Below are 18,503 nucleotides of genomic sequence, written 5' to 3' on the forward strand. Positions count from 1 at the left end.
AATAAAGCTTCATCACTTTACAGCTGATCATCGCAGTCTGGGACTATAGTAACATCCAGAGATCTTCACCAGAGGTCACTGGGGCAGAAAGGTCCGTCTTTAACTAGGGGTCATCTGTAAGTCGGTTGTTCTTAAGTAGGGGACAGCCTGTATTTTAATTTTTTTTATAAAATCTCCATATAAAATTAAAAAATACTCAATTTTTTTCTGTTCTGGTTGTTTATGTTTGCACCATATATTGTAAGGCTGTATTACTGCTTCATATCCCCTCCCAAACACAGGCCTAATGACCCAAACTAATAGCTCTCATAGGGGTCTGTGGCTGTAATATTGTCTATATAACACAATGCATTATGACTGTCTTAATAAAGCCTAATGAGGATCCCTGGGCAAACATCCAGTTTTTCACCATATAAAACCAGCACTAAAATATGATTCTAAATCAGAATGAACTCATAGCGCGAACAACACTATCGTGTCCTATAGATGCAAAATCAAAGAAATTTTACTATATTATGAACACAGAACTGTAGACATTTTGTAGGTTTTTTAATTAAAGGAAATATATCATTAGATTTCGGCTTTATGAACTATTAACACTGCTGGGTAGATCTGAGCAGCGGGAATAGAAATATATGTTCATTAGGATTTCTGCTCTTGTACTTTACTTTACTAGAAAATGTACTTTAACCTTATTCAAATGAGCCCCCGAAGCTCAGTGGAGCTCTGATGACACACCCAAAGCACACCCAAGTTTTTTTTTATATTTGGGGTAATCTAATAGAGCAGAGCTCCTAATAAACATCTATATATACAGCAGCAATGTCAACTAGTAATCAAGCAATTATATAAAAATTACCATCAAAGCCAAATATAAAATGCCAATTTTTGGGACATTCTAGTAGAAATCATGATGTTTCACTTTTGGCACATGACTATTCTTACCATAATGTGGAATTATGGCCCACGCCATGGCTGAAGCATAGATTCCTCCAATCATCCAAAACATACACAACCAGCTGAGATGTTCTCCTCGTTTTTCCCTTGCAAGGACTTCCGAAAAGTAGGAAAATGCCGTTGGAAGGGCTCCACCGATCCTGTAAAAATGATCAACATATATGTCAATTTTGGTTGGACTCAATCACCTTGTATATTTAACAGGCCAGTCGTAGCGCCACTTGGAAGAGTGATTAGGAGTGATCTGTGCTGAATTTAGAGTCTAAATGGAGATACATCGTAATTTTCATCCGTGTGCCAAAGAAGAGTTTGGTGCACCATGGGAGTGGCCAAAATGTAGAGTGCACATTTTCTTCTCCAGTTTCTCTTAGTGTCTCCCGCTCGCCTTCAATTACAGTGCTCCCCCTACGAAACTGGGAAAGAAAGGATGCATTGGGCATCATGGCCACACATGGTGCACCAAAATACTTCTAGATAATAATAATAATCTGTATTATAATCTTAATATTATGTTAATTTATATAGAGCCATCATATTCCGTAGAACACTACAAATCATAGGAATTAAAAACATATGGAACAATAGGACTGAGGGCCCTAAGAACTTACAGTCTATGAGGATGAGGGGCTGACACAAGAGGTATAAGAGCTTGTATAATGGTCCAGCCATTCTTTATAAGGGAACAGAATCTAATAAATAAAAATTATGCAGCTTGAACCAGTCGGCTGCCATCTTATATACAGAATCCAAGGTCAAAGTGACTGCAGAGAAGCCCGGAGTTTGGTATCTTGTGTTTGCCGCATAACAGATGGAGGAGGTCACAGGATGGGTAAGTCAAGAGAGAGGTGAAGTTTCATGCAGTTAGCAAGTGGGATAGACTTGCCTAAAGAGGTGGTTTTTAAGAGCACATTTGAAACTTTGGAGGTTTGATATAAGTCTGATAGTGTGGGGTAGGGCATTCCAGAGATTGGTGCAGCTCGGGAGAAGTCCTGAAGATGTGAGTGGGAGGTTTGCATTGAGGAAAAGAATAATCTAAGATCACTGGCAAATCAGGTCGGACGATAGACTGAGATATAAGAGGACAGATAGGGAGATGCAGCATTTAACAGAGCTTTGTGGATGAGGGTGACTATTTTAAACTGTATTAGGAAGGAGACGGGCAACCAGGGTAGTGGCCGATCGAGACTGGAGGGATCTGTGCAGTGTTTGGTCTGAAAAACAAGCCTGCCTGCTGCATTTATGTTTAAATATAAAAATTTATTTGCATTCAGGCCACATATTTTCCTAAGAAAGCTAAACGTATGATGAAGTCACTGAACTCACAAGACAATATGTTTAGTTTATAGGTGACAGCATTGATGACAGGTTCCCTTTAAACCATTTTGAAAATAATTCACATGTTGGTAGATTGATATTGACTTTGAATTCTGTGTTATTTATCACCTGTCCAAATTCCCATTATCTTAAACATGAAAAATTGATATTTGCCAAGCTGACAGACATATCAAATAGATCTCCACAACGTAAATCATAAGGAAGATCCAATATTACGTGACAGCTATTATTTTTATTAATTATTTTAAGAGCAATTTTTTTCTGTGAGCTATAAGAGCCATGAAGTTTTTTGACAAATTCTAGACGATCGCATTGATCGTTGCCAGGTATTTTACCCACAATCCTCTGTAATAGATTTGATGTTGTCCAAGTTCCTCTATGAGATTGTCACTTTGAAATGTGATAGGTGCAGCACCCAACCAAGTTGACCAAAGTTGGAAATAGTATAATACACGTTTAAAGGGGTTGTCTCATTCAGTCAACCCCCTATCAACAAAAGAGGCCATATATATGATGGGAGCAGCCTTGTACTGAGACTCTTTGGACCTTACTAAGGAAATCGTTCCAGGGCTACTCTACAGCTATACATAAGATGGGCACAATTGCTTCATATGTACATAGACATATACTATGTACACATGAAGCAAATGTGCCCATGTCTGTATAGTTCTAGGGTCGGCCCAAAGGACTGAGAGCTATACACTGGGAACTTTCCTGGAGTATTTCTGCTAATGAGAGGTTTGGTCACTGCAGAGTAGGCTTTCAGTCCAAATGCCCTTGAACACACTGTATGAAGAGACAGGGGTGTAACTAGGAGATGTAGGGCCTGATAGCAGGCTTTGGAATGGGGTCCCTTCCCACTTAAGAAAATCACATATTTGTATATTCACAATTGCAAGCTACAATCATTTTTCAAACATATAGAGCATATAAACACAATACAGTGCCATATACAAAGTGCAATACAGTGCCATATACAGAGCATATATACACACATACAACATATACACATCACAGGTACAGAATATATGCATCACATATATCTTATATACATATTATGCTGTACAATGTGCAGCAAAATATGTATATAAAACGACAATAAAAGCCAAGATGGCGGCGCCCACGCTTTGCCAGCAGCGTTCAAGGATTGCGGGTGTTAGCGACGGGTGTTTGCTAAATTGTGCAGCAAACACACATTGGGGCAGATTTATCAAGCTGTCTGAAAGTAAGAATATTTCTAGTTGCCCATGGCAACCAAACACAGTTCAGCTTTCATTTTACCAGTGCTCATGAATATTTTAAAGGGGAGCTGTGATTGGTTGCCATGGGCAACTAGAAATATTCTGACTTTCAGACAGCTTGATAAATCTGCCCCATTGAGTATGAAGAGGGCTCGGCCTGTGAGCCCGCTTCATACTCCCCCCTCCACTACTTGATGTACAGAAAGCTTAAAATACATACAAATATATTCCAATATGAGTACACACAGACCTTTTAGGGATTTTGATCTACAGTGTATTTTATAGTAAGAAATAGCACAAAATGCTGCTGATACCTAACAATACAATACAATTCAACTTTATTGATCCCCTGGGGGGAAATAGTTTTTTACATAGTGTTACACATCTGGTATAATCTCTTGGGCGGAGGGGTTTTTAAATAAACATACTACAAGAGAAAATATTCCTGCTCTATTTGATGTATTCATAGACTCAGTGATCCATTAGTGGGAGTGTTATTAGGTTTAATGTGTAAATCGATTGATAGTAACATGCGAGTAGCCTCTACTATTGACCATACACCAAATCACTTGCACAACACTGATAAAATGTTATTTCTTTTCACTGCAGTGTAGAGCTATGCTGGAATACAACCCAAAGGGACAAACATCTAAAAATAAGCAGCTATTGAATTATGTAGAAACATTATCCCCGGTGTAGATTTATTGTCATCCCTAAACTATCACATACTTCACAATCGACAAATCACATCAATGACTCCATTTAATTAAAACCACATAGGATCAATATCCTTCCTTAGGAAGTCAGTCATCAATATATTCATTAGTGAGCAGTGCCCATTCAATGGGGATTTATTGGCTGTATGGTAATGTAGTGTGCTCCACTTACTCTATATGGTTACCTCGCTGAAGGCTAACAGTAACAGACTTGTCGTTGCCCCAACATGTAGTCCAAATGAAGTGGTAGTTGCAGGAGTAATGGACTCAGGCAACTTTTTCAACCAGTAGTAGGTTGGTTGCAGAATAGGTGGACTGCAGTTAAGGGAAGACCACCTGTTATGTGGTGCAAACCTAAGGTATCAAAATATTGACCTCAATTTATTTCAGGATAAAATTTTTATAGAGGCTAGGCAACACACAACAGCAACTTTCTGCGGAACAGAGCATAGAGCCATCTGCTTCCAGCTGTTCTACAGTGGTTCTAAGGAGAAGCTGTCAGCAGCAACACCTCCCCACAACACAATGGGGCTCATGTACTAAGGGTCCGTGGAGCACATTTTCGTTGGGTTTCCCAACTATTTCCGTTTTGAGCCGCATTTAACAGCGGATTTTGGCACATCGGCGCCGGCTTGCATGCAACACAAATTGGGGGGCGGGCCGCCGGACAACCCGTCGGATTCAGACTACACATTTTGAATTGTGTTGCAAGACACACACTTACAAGCACCGGGAAGATGAAGGTGAACTCGGCGGGGAAGCGACACATGTAGGAACTCGGGCGCACGAGCTACGTGAATCACACCGGACTTCATCTTCGTCGGACCGTCTGAGTCGGGGATCGCGACAGGACCAGGTAAGTAAATTTGCCCCAGTATTTTTTATATATCGTTATCTTTATATATGTTTGGGTCCATTCACATGCGGTATGACCGCCGTGCGGGCATACCGTCGTGTGCTGGAGTGGAGGAGGAGGTGACCCCTCCTCCCTCCATAAAGAATAGCGGGACACGGCCGCACACACGCCGAAAGATAGAGCATGCTCTTTCTTTTTGCGGTGTGCGGCCCGGATCGGGGCCACACATGTGTGGCACCGTGTCTGCGCCGCTATTGCCGTTTATGGGGACGTACATACGGCCGCAAATTTGCGGCCGCATGTACGTCCCCGCAGATGGACCCTTCCACTGATGCACTATCCATGAAATTAAAGCCAGCATCCTTCTAAAACACTTGTATTGATGTCCTCTGTTCCAATCATGGAGGCAGGGAGCTGCAGTATAACATCACGCTACCTCTCCCTCCTCACTGAAACTGCAAACCTGGCTAAAGAGAATTCTTGAGGGAAGGGTGAGGAGTATGGTTGATTTGTCTTCACACAGCCAGCGTCACTCTCAACCCCCACTGGATATAGCAGTGGATATAGCAGAGACCAGTAACACAAACCCCCTGTCTCTCTCTCACCTGCTCTATTCCATCAGGAATTCTCTTTTGTATGACTGCAGCTCCCCACCTCCAAAACTTGAAAACAGGACATCAATAAAAAGTATTTTTTAGAATACTGGAATCCCACAAATAGAGGCGTCAGTGGAAAATGTATAAAGACATCCAAAATATCTAACCCTAAGTATCATCCCCCACCAGTGAAATAGGTCCAAAAAATTTTATGTAAATTAGCTCATTCTAGCCTAGGGGTTAGCCGGTACAACATTCATTTTCTCTGGGTGTGTGTATCTGTGTGCTGTATTAAAACCCTTGATTAAGGTGAGCTTTTTTATATATAAATTTGTGGCCACAGAATAAAAACAATCTAAACACATATTTAAACCATTAATAAATGGTGATGCGAGAATTTTTCTTTAGTAAAACTTTTTGATAACTTTTTTCCATCCTGATAAGTTTAAAAATTCAAAACATTTTCAAAAAAAGTTTCAAAACATTTAAATAAATAAAAAAAAAATCTTGTTTTACCCAAATCCAGAAAGTAATCGGCAGAGTAGAAATAATCCATATCCTTGGACAAAGGAAGAAAGAAAGGCGAAAAATCCATTGACTGACATGCAAATCAGGAGAGATTGCTTCCGTCCCACTTTATCTGCTAGGCCTCCCCAGAAGAACGCTCCAGCCATCATTCCCAGATACACTATACTGCCTGCAAGAAACAAGGACATTGACCGTTACCATTGAGCATAGAACAAGGCAGTAATGGCTGGCTGTCCAGCTAGTAACACATAAACATAGCATAGAGTACATGATGCTTCCTCGAACATGTGATCCATGATTCCTGCATATAACACATATAATGATGAATATCTTTAGCCTGGATTGTCCCTTCTTACAGTCCGCATTTTATTTTGCCGTTTTCACTGTTGATTGCACGGACTCCCATCGTTCCATCCTTGTCATCCTCTATTATCCTCTGTGGTGCCAACCACAATCAATTCTAAGTATCACTCGTGGTTGATAAAATTAATCAGTCATATAGCCAAAATTGATCTCCCATAGTGCTTGGAAGGTTTCCATCCTACAGCTCAAGACTTTTAATTACAAGGTGCCCTGCACCCACCGAAACAGAATATATTTTCCCTTAAGATTTTTATTATTTGGTCTTTATACTCTACCTTGTCTTTTTTCATTGTCAAATTCTAACAGATACATTATAAGGGCTTATTTTTTTACAGAAGAGTTGTATTTTTATGGTACTATTTACATATAATATATTATTAGAATATTATTCCAATTTTAATTTTAAAAAATCTTAATATGTCCCCTAATTCAAAAATCCCACTTCTGTGCCCCTGATTATGAAAATGCTTTTAGTGTCAATAATAAATAAATGTATGTTCCTGCCATCCCAACTGACAATATTCACATTCACAATTTTATCTGGATCTTATATATACATCAGAGTGAAAAATGGTGGACTGGCTAGGAAGACCAAAGGAACACAGAAGGCCCCATGTGTACCCCTACCTGTTGCCCGATGAAGGCTGGCACCTTGTGCTACTGTTTGGACATAACTAATGCCGGTCATGTACAGGCAGCATTACATACAGGCAGACTCCTTCCATACATGTTCTTCTGACAAATATTCCCATGTTTCAGTTAAAAAAAATCATCCAAAAATGAACCAGGAATGTAACTAGGCCCAGTATGGATAAGTTTTTGGGTGCATCATATCGAACTACATACAGCAGCCTAGGGGTTATGTACTACCAATTTCCATTTTTATGGGCTTATATACACAACTGAGAATGTATTGACTGCCCGAAATGCAAAACTTAAAGGGGTATTCCAGGAATCAGCATAGTTCTTATACAAATGGGTACTTAAAATATAAGCTAATATGTTATTAGTTGTTATTTAAAATTTTGCTCCTTTTAGCAGAAAAATGCTGTGGAGATGTAATGGAGAATTGAAGTGCTACTGGACCTTTAATCAATCCGTTGATTTCCTCTCCATGGAGCAGAAACAGGAAAGAAGATGGCCGCTGGTCACATGTCCACATCACATGTCGTGAAAATTACCTTTATTCCCATTACAGTGTAAATGAGGCTTCACTGAACCTGCCGGAAGTATGTGAACACGCGTAGCTATCGCATGCGCAGTTCACATATACCTTGCTCGATCAGGATGTCTGCCGGGCATGCGCAGTAGCTTCACAGCAGTCTTGGTCGATCAAGCCTTACCTTGGGACAGCTGTGTACTGCAGCAAGCCGGCACTAGTAAGTTCTCTTCATCTAGTAGTGCTGGCTTGCTGCAGTACACAGCTGTCCCGCGGTAAGGCTTGATCCACCAGGACTGCTGTCTATGCGCATTCACACACTCCCAGCAGATTCAGAGTAGCCTCATTATAAGCGCCTGCTGAAGAGCGGCGGTGGCCGCATCTAGTGATAACAGAGGGCCGTTACTAGGGGGCAAGTAACCCCCATTTACACTGTTATGGGAATAAAGGTAATTTTTCTAAAAAATAATGCATTGAAGAAATATTTTTGAGGGGGTAAGGGATTAAATTAACTGTAGTAGCTGAGGTGGGAATACCCCTTTTAAAGGAAAACATTGGGGGAGATATATCACAAGACCTTCGGTAAAACTGTTCTAACTGACCATGGAAACCAATCAGAGCTCAGCTTAATTTTTATTAAACATCTATGGGGAAAATATAAGATAAGTTCTGGGGGAGATTCTTCAGAAGTGTCTGAGTGCAAAACCAATCAAAGTGCTGGTATCAAATCTTGTCTCTAAAATTCTTACATTAAACGACCTTATTTATTCCAATTTTACACTTTCAGGTGTTATAGCAAATAGTGAATCTTTAGCCAGGGTAATATCATCAAATGTTTACTCTGTACTTGCAATGATCTGTTGGCTGAGTCTTTAGTAACAGAGGTATGGCTGCGGATGTCATCAGGAGTAATAGATTGTACTGTCACAAGAGAAGCTTCCTGCTCGCAGCTGTTTGCTGTGATAAGGAGAATACATATGAACAGAAGAGTGAACCGGCGGAACAGCGACTGTATTAAATGAGCTGTACAGCTTAGTCTTCACGAACACCATCTAGTGCACTAATAATATTTGCATGAAGAACCGGGCCTTGTAGTAGCTGGGCCCCCTCCCACAGTTCAATTCCTCATCGCAGCGTTATTGGTGACATTTTATTTTGTGTTCTTTTATTAAATGCCTTTTTCTCTACAAATTGCAGTCACTGCCAGACGATCATTGAACTAATACTACATCTCTTGTCAAGTTTCTTCACTACTTTCCCAGTTGTGATATCCTTCACATCTCCAGTCCTTACTAATAAGATAAAACTACAGGCAGTCCTTGGGTTACGCAGAGGATAGGTTCTTTATTTTGGTTCTTGAAAGGAATCATCCAGAAAATTAACTTTGAAGTGAGATGTAAGTTGGATGTATAAAGTCAGGGAGGCAGAGAGGATTTTCCTGGATGCACGGCTATCAATTAAAGTGAAGCAAACGTTTTAGCAGAGGGAAAGTGTAACTTCAGTATTACGGATTTTGGCGCAATTGCGTCGACTTGCGTGCGAAACAAATCGGGGGCCGTGGCCGACGGACAACCCGACTGATTTGGACTAAGCGCGGGATTTACAATTCAAATTGTGTCGCAAGATAATGCACTTACATACACCGGGAAGAAGGAGGTGAAATCCGGCGGACCTCAGCGGGGAAGCGGCAGATGCAGGAAATCAGCTGCACGATCTTGAAGAATTGCGCCGGACTTCATCCTCGTCGGAGAACGCACCTCGGGGATCGCGACAGGACTGGGTAAGTAAATCTGCCCCATCATCTGCAAGCTGCTTGACAACAGACTGGTAGTGGTTTCTTTTCTTTTCATTTCGGATGACAGGCTCCCTTTAAGTTGAATTTGTATGTAAGGTATATTTTGTAAGTAAAACTCTAGACAAAGTATTTTTTGGTCATGTGACAATTTGATTTTGAAAATTTTGGGTTGACAAAGGAACAAGGTTCATCAAATAAACTTCATTGCAGACACCTTCCTGTTGATCAATGCAGCCTTCGGGGAAACCAGTATCCAGAGAGCTTCACCAGACGTCACAGTGGGCAGAGAGGTCCGTCTGTTACTAGGGTCGTATGTAAATCGGGTGTTCTTAGGTCGAGGACTGCCTCTTCTAAATCTGACCTAATAATAATACTGTGGCTAATACTAGACTTTCTTCCCAGAGACAATGATTAAGAATCCTTGAAGACATGGTTTATGTCTCTCCATTATATATTCACTTACAAAAACAAAGCTAGAAACTGACTGGATTGAGTCGTGAAAGTCGTCTGGTTTCAAAACACATCACTGAAATAATGCAGGCAAATCATGAATGAACAGCAGGTGTCATGATCCTAACAGTATAAAATAAGATATAAAAACAGGCGGTCCCCGACTTAAGGACACCCGACTTACAGACAACCACTAGTTAAAGATGGACCTCTCTGCCCACTGTGACCTCTGGTGAAGCTCTCCGGATGTGACTTTAGTCCCAGACTGCAATAATCAGCTGTAAGGTGTCTGTAATGAAGATTTATTGATAATCCTTGGTCCCATTACAGCAAAAAATGTTGAAACTCCAATTGTCACTGGGGCAAATTTTTGTTGTCTGGAGCTACAATTACAAAATATACAGTTTCAACTTACATACAAATTAAACTTAAGAACAAACCTATGGAACCTATCTTGTATGTAACTTGTATGGGACTGCCTATACTCTGGTTTCAGTATAAGGACAGGTATCTGCACTCATAATACATAAGCAAAAATATTACACAAATGTGACGGGATTAAGGGTGGTTTAAAGCTGTCAAACACATTTAAGCGTGCATACTATGAGGAGGAGACCTGAGCTGTAGCTTAGTTTCTGTATCACAGACAAGATATAGGGAGTCATTTATCTTATTTCCCCCTTCTCTGCACTCTTTTTGTGCCTTTTTGAGTCTATTTTTTGCACCTCATTTGTCTTTGTCGTTTGTCAAATACTGATTTTTTTTTAAAGTCTTATTAGACGCAAGTTTGAAAAAAAGATGCAATTTTGTTGCGCAAATCATACTATTGCGTTTCCTAAGCATTGGTATGCATGGCCAGGACTGGCGTTATTGCACAATTATTTGGAAGCAGGAGAAACACAAACCAGGAGCACTGCTCTATGGCCAACTCCGGCAAACTGCTGGAAAGGTGCAAAACATTGCGCAAATACCCCAACGCTATGAAAAAGTCACTAAAATGCAACCAAAAAAGGTGCGTCAGACTAATATAAATCAGCCCCATAGTTCATTGTCCTAAATCGCTGTTCTAATACAGGCAGTCCCCGGGTTACATACAAGATAGGGTCTGTAGGTTTGTTCTTAAGTTGAATTTGTATGTAAGTCGGAACTGTATATTTTATATTGTAATCCCAGACAGAACTTTTTGTTGGTCTCTGTGACAATTGGATTAAAAAAATGTTGGGTTGTCATAAGAATCAATATTAACACTAAAGCTTCATTACAGACACCTCTAATAACTGTTACAGCTGATTATTGTAGCCTAGGACTAAAGTACAATAAATTACCAATATCCAGAGGTCCGTTTGTAACTAGGGGTCGTATGTAAGTCGAGTGTTCTTAAGTAGGGGACCGCCTGTACATTAAATTGACTTGTCTTTATTGAGCGCTTCTTCTATGCCCCTATTTTGTAGGTATACTAAAGTCATCATACATAACTGTAGGGTTTAATGGTGATGTGGGCATAAGTGTTAAAGAAATGTTTAGTATCTTTAATTCTTAGTTTGTGATACATTTTAGAAAATGGGCAAAATTACAGCACTTATTAGATACTTAGTCTCACTCTTCAGTTAAATAAAAATGGATGATTCCAATCATAAGGAACATATGTTGGGTCAAATTTAACGTTTGGCTATAAAACAACTTATAGCCATTTTAATTGTAGGGGATTTATTCAGCTAAATGTGACAGAATTCTACTTTAATCTGCCCCAGTGTAGCACATTTATTATGTATCTTAGACACTTTTTAACCTTGGCTTAAAAAGAAGTTGGGCTTAATGGGGAGAGAATCAGGGTAGCGGCTTACGATGCAAGATTGTGCATCATAGTGAGCAAATACTTATAATCATGGACTACACAGTCTAGCATTACACCAAATTCATTATCTAGCATCAATCATTGTTAAATTTTGTGTAAACCTATACTAAAAATCTAGTTTAAAAATGTAAGACAGGATTAGTAACTCATCATTATGTAGAATTGGAGAATGAGACATCAGAATATTATCCTTTCTATATCCAATTAAGTCTAAGGGACATATATAGCCAAAAATATATTCCTATTAATAATTTACAAGACATCTGACCTCCACCCCCCCCCCATCCCATTCTCTCGTAATATTATTCAACATTTAGGATAGAGCAAGTTGAGTCAGACTGTAAACAAAACTCAAGCGCAGCAGAATAAATGAATATTTGAACTCTTTCCGCAGTAAGTTTTTGATGAAGCACTTAGTCGCAGAGAGTGTATTATGTACATAGAACGATGTGACAAGGTGTAGGCTGTACTGTGACAATAACAATCGAGCAGGGAATTCAGCGACTTGGCAAGTGCAGTAATTACACAACCCACATCCGCTGTCAAATTCGACTTCAAAAATTCTTTTAACAAAGACATTTAGGGTAACATTACAGAACACAAACTTCTTAGTTTAGCAGAACTAAAAAAGCTTTGTAAAGTTTACATATAAAAAAAGAGACAAGATAGTAGGTTGTTTTTCTGAAAACGAAATGGCTTTCAGAAGTCTGTGTACTGCAGATCTATAATAGGAGGAGGATAACAATTAACTCTTTATAGACCTTGAGAATATTCAGGACCAGGGTAATTTGTGTCTTCTGAATCGGAAACAGTAGGGGAGATGTACTAATGTATTAGACAGTTCTCTGCTCGACCACATAAATCATTTCTTAGCGCCTTTCAAATGGAAAACTGGCGAAAATGGCTTTTTTCCCCTTGCTGCACCTCTTGCGCCTTAATTATGAAGTGTCTGTGCCACTATTTTGGTGGTATTCCGAAAGTCATTACTTGTTTTTTTGGGGGGAGCAAAATTGTGGCACTGCTTGTTTTCAGACTCCTTTCCTGTTGCAGTTTTTGGTGCAAAATTAGAGATGGTCTAGGGAGTTCTAATTCACCTTCATGAATGGGGAGATATTTTGAATCTTTTATGTTTCTGCACCAAATCATGAATCCATTACACCACAACTTACATCCCACTGAAAATGATAGCACGCGTCCAGTGCCAAGCTGTGCCCAAATTAAGACACTACCCTCATAGGGTGTTGCACGCCCTATGCCAGTGATGGCTAACCTATGGCACTTGTGCCAGAGGTGGCACTCAGAGCCCTTTCTGTGGGCACTCAGGCCATTACCAGAGATGACTCCAGGTATCTTCCTGCAGTCTCAGACAGCCCAGGACTTGCTGTGCAAAGAAGTATTTTAAAGTGACAGCTCTACCTGGGACTATTTTCTGCTTTATTGGTGTCCTCAGGTGCTGGTATCAATGAAAACTGTGACAGAGAAGGGAGTATAAATCACAAATTACATTTCTGTGTTGGCACTTTGCGATAAATAAGCGGGTCTTTGTTGAAGTTTGGGCACTCGATCTCTAAAAGGTTTGCCATCACTGCCCTATGCTAATGTTGCACAACTAAAAAGATGGTGAACTCTGTCTGCCGCACACTGCATTATAGTCGGACAATGCACTTTCTGAGAACTTCAGTGACTGGGTAAGTAAATGTGCCCCATTGTGTCTGATGTTGTATAATAAATCTGATGCAGTATAAGACTGGCGACTGGCACCATCTGCAAAGTACCAATGAAGTCACGCCCACTTTTTATCGAAGCCATGGCTTTTATTCACATAAGTAAAAAAAAAACAGCTTAAAAGTGGCCTAAAACCCTCAATAAATGTGGCACACAGAATTTCAGTTGCAATAGCATTCTGGCCTGGACAGATAAAAAAAAACATTTTGAGAAATTTCTTTCATGGACAAACACCTTTAAAAGCAGAAAAAAAATATTATAAAATATGTTTCTTCTTTTCATTTCGTCTATCATTATATGATAATAATATAGAAATAGATATTTCATTAGTTTTTGGCTTTTTATGCCGCAGTTTTTGTATACTTGGGTGTCATATCGGGTGACTTTAGTGACTTACACATTAGATTTTACACAAATAGATCTTACTTTATTCTTCCAATTATTTTTATCCAAGTCTTATCCATATGTTTTATCCATGATTTTAATGGAATCAGTAATGAAGGTGTCTGACAAAACACTGAATACCAATGTCAACCTTGCCTAAGATTACAAACAAATTGATGTACAGTATATTGCAATTCAACAATAATACAGTATACCTGAATGCTGCCGAAGGTGTATACAGTACAAGATGTGTATTTTGTTTCCTAAAATCCAGTCATGTTTTAATATTACGGTTAGTAACAGATTCACCAACATGAGAAAAACTATTTGGAACAACCAGCACATAAACCTACTAAACCTATTTGCGTTAATGTGTGTGTCACGCGCCCGACATTCTCTACATCGAGGGATTAGCCCTAATTCTACAGACTGAAATCAGCAGAATTTCCTTTGGCAGTGAGTTCTAATTTTTAGGATTGCAGGTGGTAAATTTTACATGGTAATTGAACTATTACTTTATTTGTGTTCTTGCCAAAAGGGGCCAATATTCTCCTCTAATTGATTCAGTCTCTAATTAAATGTGCTCATTTGTTTTATAATGCCTCCAAGCGCCCTCTCCGGTAAGCGTGGCACACTTGTCTGTCTCTAAGGAGGGATGTTATAGTATATAAGGTTTAGAAACTAGGACCTACACTAAGCTCTCCAGGTAACAATGATTTTATAGTCTCATAACATTGTTTATTTTGCGCCTATGGTTTTCCCATTAGATAAGGTAGAACATTGAATCAAGGGGTATTTTTTAATATGCTTTTCTCAATTTTGGGTTTTGTAACATTTTTTGAATACTTCTCTATAACACATACATGCAGTTTCCAGCTGACAGGCAAGATGGATTTTGTAGATTTGTTCTTAAGTTGAATGTTGAAAGTCAGAACTGGTATATTTTGTTAATTTAAATCCAGCCCTAATTTTTTTTTTTTTTTGATGAAGCAACTTTTGGACAGGATAGATTCAAATCTTACGAAAAATTTGATGGAGATTCAAGTGTTTTGATGTATGCTCATACTGCAGCAATGTCAGGGGGTTTATTGGGGGCATCGGAGGAGATAATGTTACGTCCACTGCATGTAATCTATGTTGTTATTATCGCTTGCACAAGAGTATCAGCATTATGGTTTAATAGGTTATTTTCGAATCATCTGATAAGGTAAAGACATTAGCGCTTAGCTCCAAAATCATCACTAAGAGGGGCTGTCTTCTGCTGGATGATTGGTCATATATTATATTATATCCATGGTCCACGGTCTGGGTTTAGCTAAAACCTCCCCCACCAACTGTTAACATCTGTACGTGTGCGGGTGTAGCAGGTACTGCTATGCACGCTGACACTAGCACTTCATCATTTTGAGTATGATGGTCATTCCCGCATGACAGCATTGGGAGTGCCAGCCCTCCACAAAATGGGGCACCCAGTAGCAGTAGCTATAATGTTATTGGTGACTTTATCAGCGGCATTTATACAGTTAATACCCGCCGATCATAGATTTTAAAAGATGAAACCTGAATCGGTTTCTTGGTTTTATCATTTGGTTTCTTGGTTTTATCACATTCGATTGTCTCATAAAGTGTCTAGCTCTATAGGAGTCTAAAAGAGTTTTATAGAATTCTCCGAAGAACAGAAGATCCAACCCGCACTATTTCATCAGGAGACTGAATGTGAAACCACTTCCGTTCACAAGCTTCTGTTTCTTGTGGGTTGATTCGCAAATTAATGTGCCAAACTTACAGTAAGTTTGCAAAGCAATTAAGACTAGACATTTCCTCGCTATGGAATGACCCCTCTGAGTAACTATCTCTGGTGAGCCCAATGTCCCCCAGACCCCACTTTAAAGGCAGGCTTAATAAATTGGTAAGCGAGCCCTGAGATCCAGATGGTAAACAAACATTAAGAAGACATTTCTCTGGTTGGTCTTTAAAAGAAAAACATGAAAGAATGAATGAGTTATAGCTTAGCTTGTGGCCTCTTGGTACTTCCATGCATTTACTAGAACTATGGAAGCCTTTAAAACCAGTATAGGAGTTTATTATAAGAATTATAGTGTTACGGTAAGTGATGAAATTATATTTCAAACCAGAAAACAAAGGGTGGATGAAGTCATATGCTGACTGCACAGCTGGCTAATTTCCTCCTGTAAAATAGCGGATATATTTCCATATAAAAGCTGTTTCTAGTCCAGCTTTATTTATTATACGGGCTCTTGTAAGTGTTCCATATCCCGTTACTATGAAGTTGGCAGTGACCACAGCACAGGTGCCCAGAATTTATAGAGAAAATTACCTGGGGAGAGGCCAATAATATGTAACTATGGTTTAGAGGCGTCCAATGGGATAGGTTTGAATTTGGATACTAGCGCCAAACTCCAGATTTTGCTTTCATTAGCCACCAGAATTTAGTGTGTAGGACCCAACAGATATAATAGAGACAACATTTCTTAAATAAATGGGTTGTCCACTTTCCCATGAAATTTAATAAATGCCATATTGTAGATACAGGACATACAATGGGGCTTATTTACTAAGGGTCCACGGATCGCATTTCCGCCAGGTTTTCCTACGTTTTCCTCTGGGAAAGGTATTTAGTAGAGGATTGTGTCACACGCGATTGGATTTGGGGCACAATCGTGACTGCTTTAATGTGACACAAATTGGGGGGGGGGGGTCGGGCCGTCGGATTCGGACAAGCCGTGAGATTTAACGTGGTAAAAATTGTTTCACAAGACATGTACTTACATACACCGGGAAGAAGAAGGTGAACTTCGAGGGACCTGCGCAGGGAAGTGACACATGCAGGACATCCAGTGCACCTGATCTCGGACAACGCACAGCGGGGATCGCGACAGGATCGAGTAAGTAAATGTTCCCCAATGTGTAGGTGCCGTCACTAGGAAGTAAATTTTGTTAAACAGAAATCTAACCCTCCTGTAGCTCCACAAACAGAAATATAAAAAGATAGTTAAGTTTTTTTTTTAAGATGGGGTGTAAAAAAGGGAAAGGCAAAAAACTAAAATGGAGTTGGTCCTTAGGGTTAATATATTTTAAGAATTTTTTACTTTTCCGTATCACTTTATATATTTAGATATATTATTTCTCATGGGTGATCTCATTATCATCACAAGGAGGATTATAATTAAAGATGAGCAGACCCGTAGTTTGGGTTCAGCCGTGCGACCCAGAAGTATTACCAGATTCATGGCCTAACAGCTAATCCGGCAAATGGACACCCCTTGCTACTTACCATGTCCATGATTGGCCAGGGGGTGTCAGGTTGCTGGACATGTGTCACGGGTGAACCCGTGCCTCTATCCTCCCCTAGGTAAGGCGCCTGCGCACCTTACCTTTCCCGGATCCCGCTCTGTCTTCTTCGGCCGTGCGCGCATGCCCGACTCCTAGGGCGCGCCGGTTTCAAAAGACTTAAAGGCCCAGCGCGCCGTTAATTGGTGCTGGCCATTTTAAGGAAATCTATTTAAGCCTGCCTCTTCCTGCAAACCCTGCTGGAACTTTGAACCTGTGCCATTGAGAAAGCTCCCCTGCGATATTCCTGCATTCCTGTGTGTTCCTGCTCCTGTGTTCCTGCGTTCCTGTGTTCCCGCATTCCTGTGTTCCCGCGTTCCTGTGTTCCCGTTCCCATCTGCCAGGACCTCCCATTGCTGACCCCGGATTGGACTTGACCTTGCATCTCTGTCGCCTGCCCTGACCCTGTGCCTGAACCTGACCACGATACTCTCTCCTGCTAAGGTACCTCGACCTCAGCTGCCACCGCGAGCTAGTTGCACCTGTGGAACGACCTGGTGGTACCCCACCACAGCAAGACCATTTTCCTTGGCCATGCGCATGCATTTCTGACTCCTATGGGGTGGGAGCCCCGGCTCCAAGAGATTTAAAGGAAATCTATTTAAGCCTGCCTCTTCCTGCAAACCCTGCCGGATCTTTGAGCCTATGCCATTGAGAAAGCTCCCCTGCAATATTCTTGCATTCCAGTGTGTTCCTGAGTTCCCATGTTCCTGCGTTCCTGTGTGTTCCTGCTCCCGTGCTCCTGGGTTCCTGTGTTCCTGCGTTCATGTGTTCCTGCGTTCCTGTGTCCCGTGTTCCTATGTTCCTGTTCACATCTGCCTGGACCTCCTGTTGCTGACCACGGATTGGACTTAACCTTGCATCTCTGCCGCCTGCGCTGACCCTGTGCCTGAACCTGACCACGAGACTGTCTCCTGCTAAGGTACCTCGACCTCGCCTGACACCACGAGCTAGTTGCACCTGTGGAACGACCTGGTAGTACCCTGCTGCAGCAAGTCCATCCCGCTTTGTGGTGGGCTCTGGTGAAAACCAGGTGCCACTTAGACTCCGGGCCCAGGTGTCGGCTAGTACCACCTCACGCGGTGGTCCAAAGGATCCACTGATCCCGAATCCTGACAACATGAAGTGAAACTAATGGGTTGCTCATCTGTAATTATAAGGGAAGGCGACAGATAACTCTGGATCCGACACT

General features: G+C 40.6%; 1 protein-coding gene across 1 annotated transcript in view; it reads right to left on the reverse strand.

Annotated features, from left to right (window-relative positions):
• The window catches only part of SV2C (synaptic vesicle glycoprotein 2C), a 96,887-nt gene that overhangs the window by 40,336 nt on the left and 38,048 nt on the right, over positions 1–18,503 (reverse strand). Inside the window, exons 3-4 of the mRNA XM_072138184.1 lie at positions 6,218–6,398; positions 946–1,097 (exon numbers count right to left, since the gene is read on the reverse strand). Coding sequence (XP_071994285.1) covers positions 946–1,097; positions 6,218–6,398 — 333 coding nt within the window. The remainder of the gene's footprint in view (positions 1–945; positions 1,098–6,217; positions 6,399–18,503) is intronic.

The sequence above is a fragment of the Engystomops pustulosus genome, chromosome 1, assembly GCF_040894005.1.
Source record: "Engystomops pustulosus chromosome 1, aEngPut4.maternal, whole genome shotgun sequence".
NCBI classification, from domain to species: domain Eukaryota; kingdom Metazoa; phylum Chordata; class Amphibia; order Anura; family Leptodactylidae; genus Engystomops; species Engystomops pustulosus.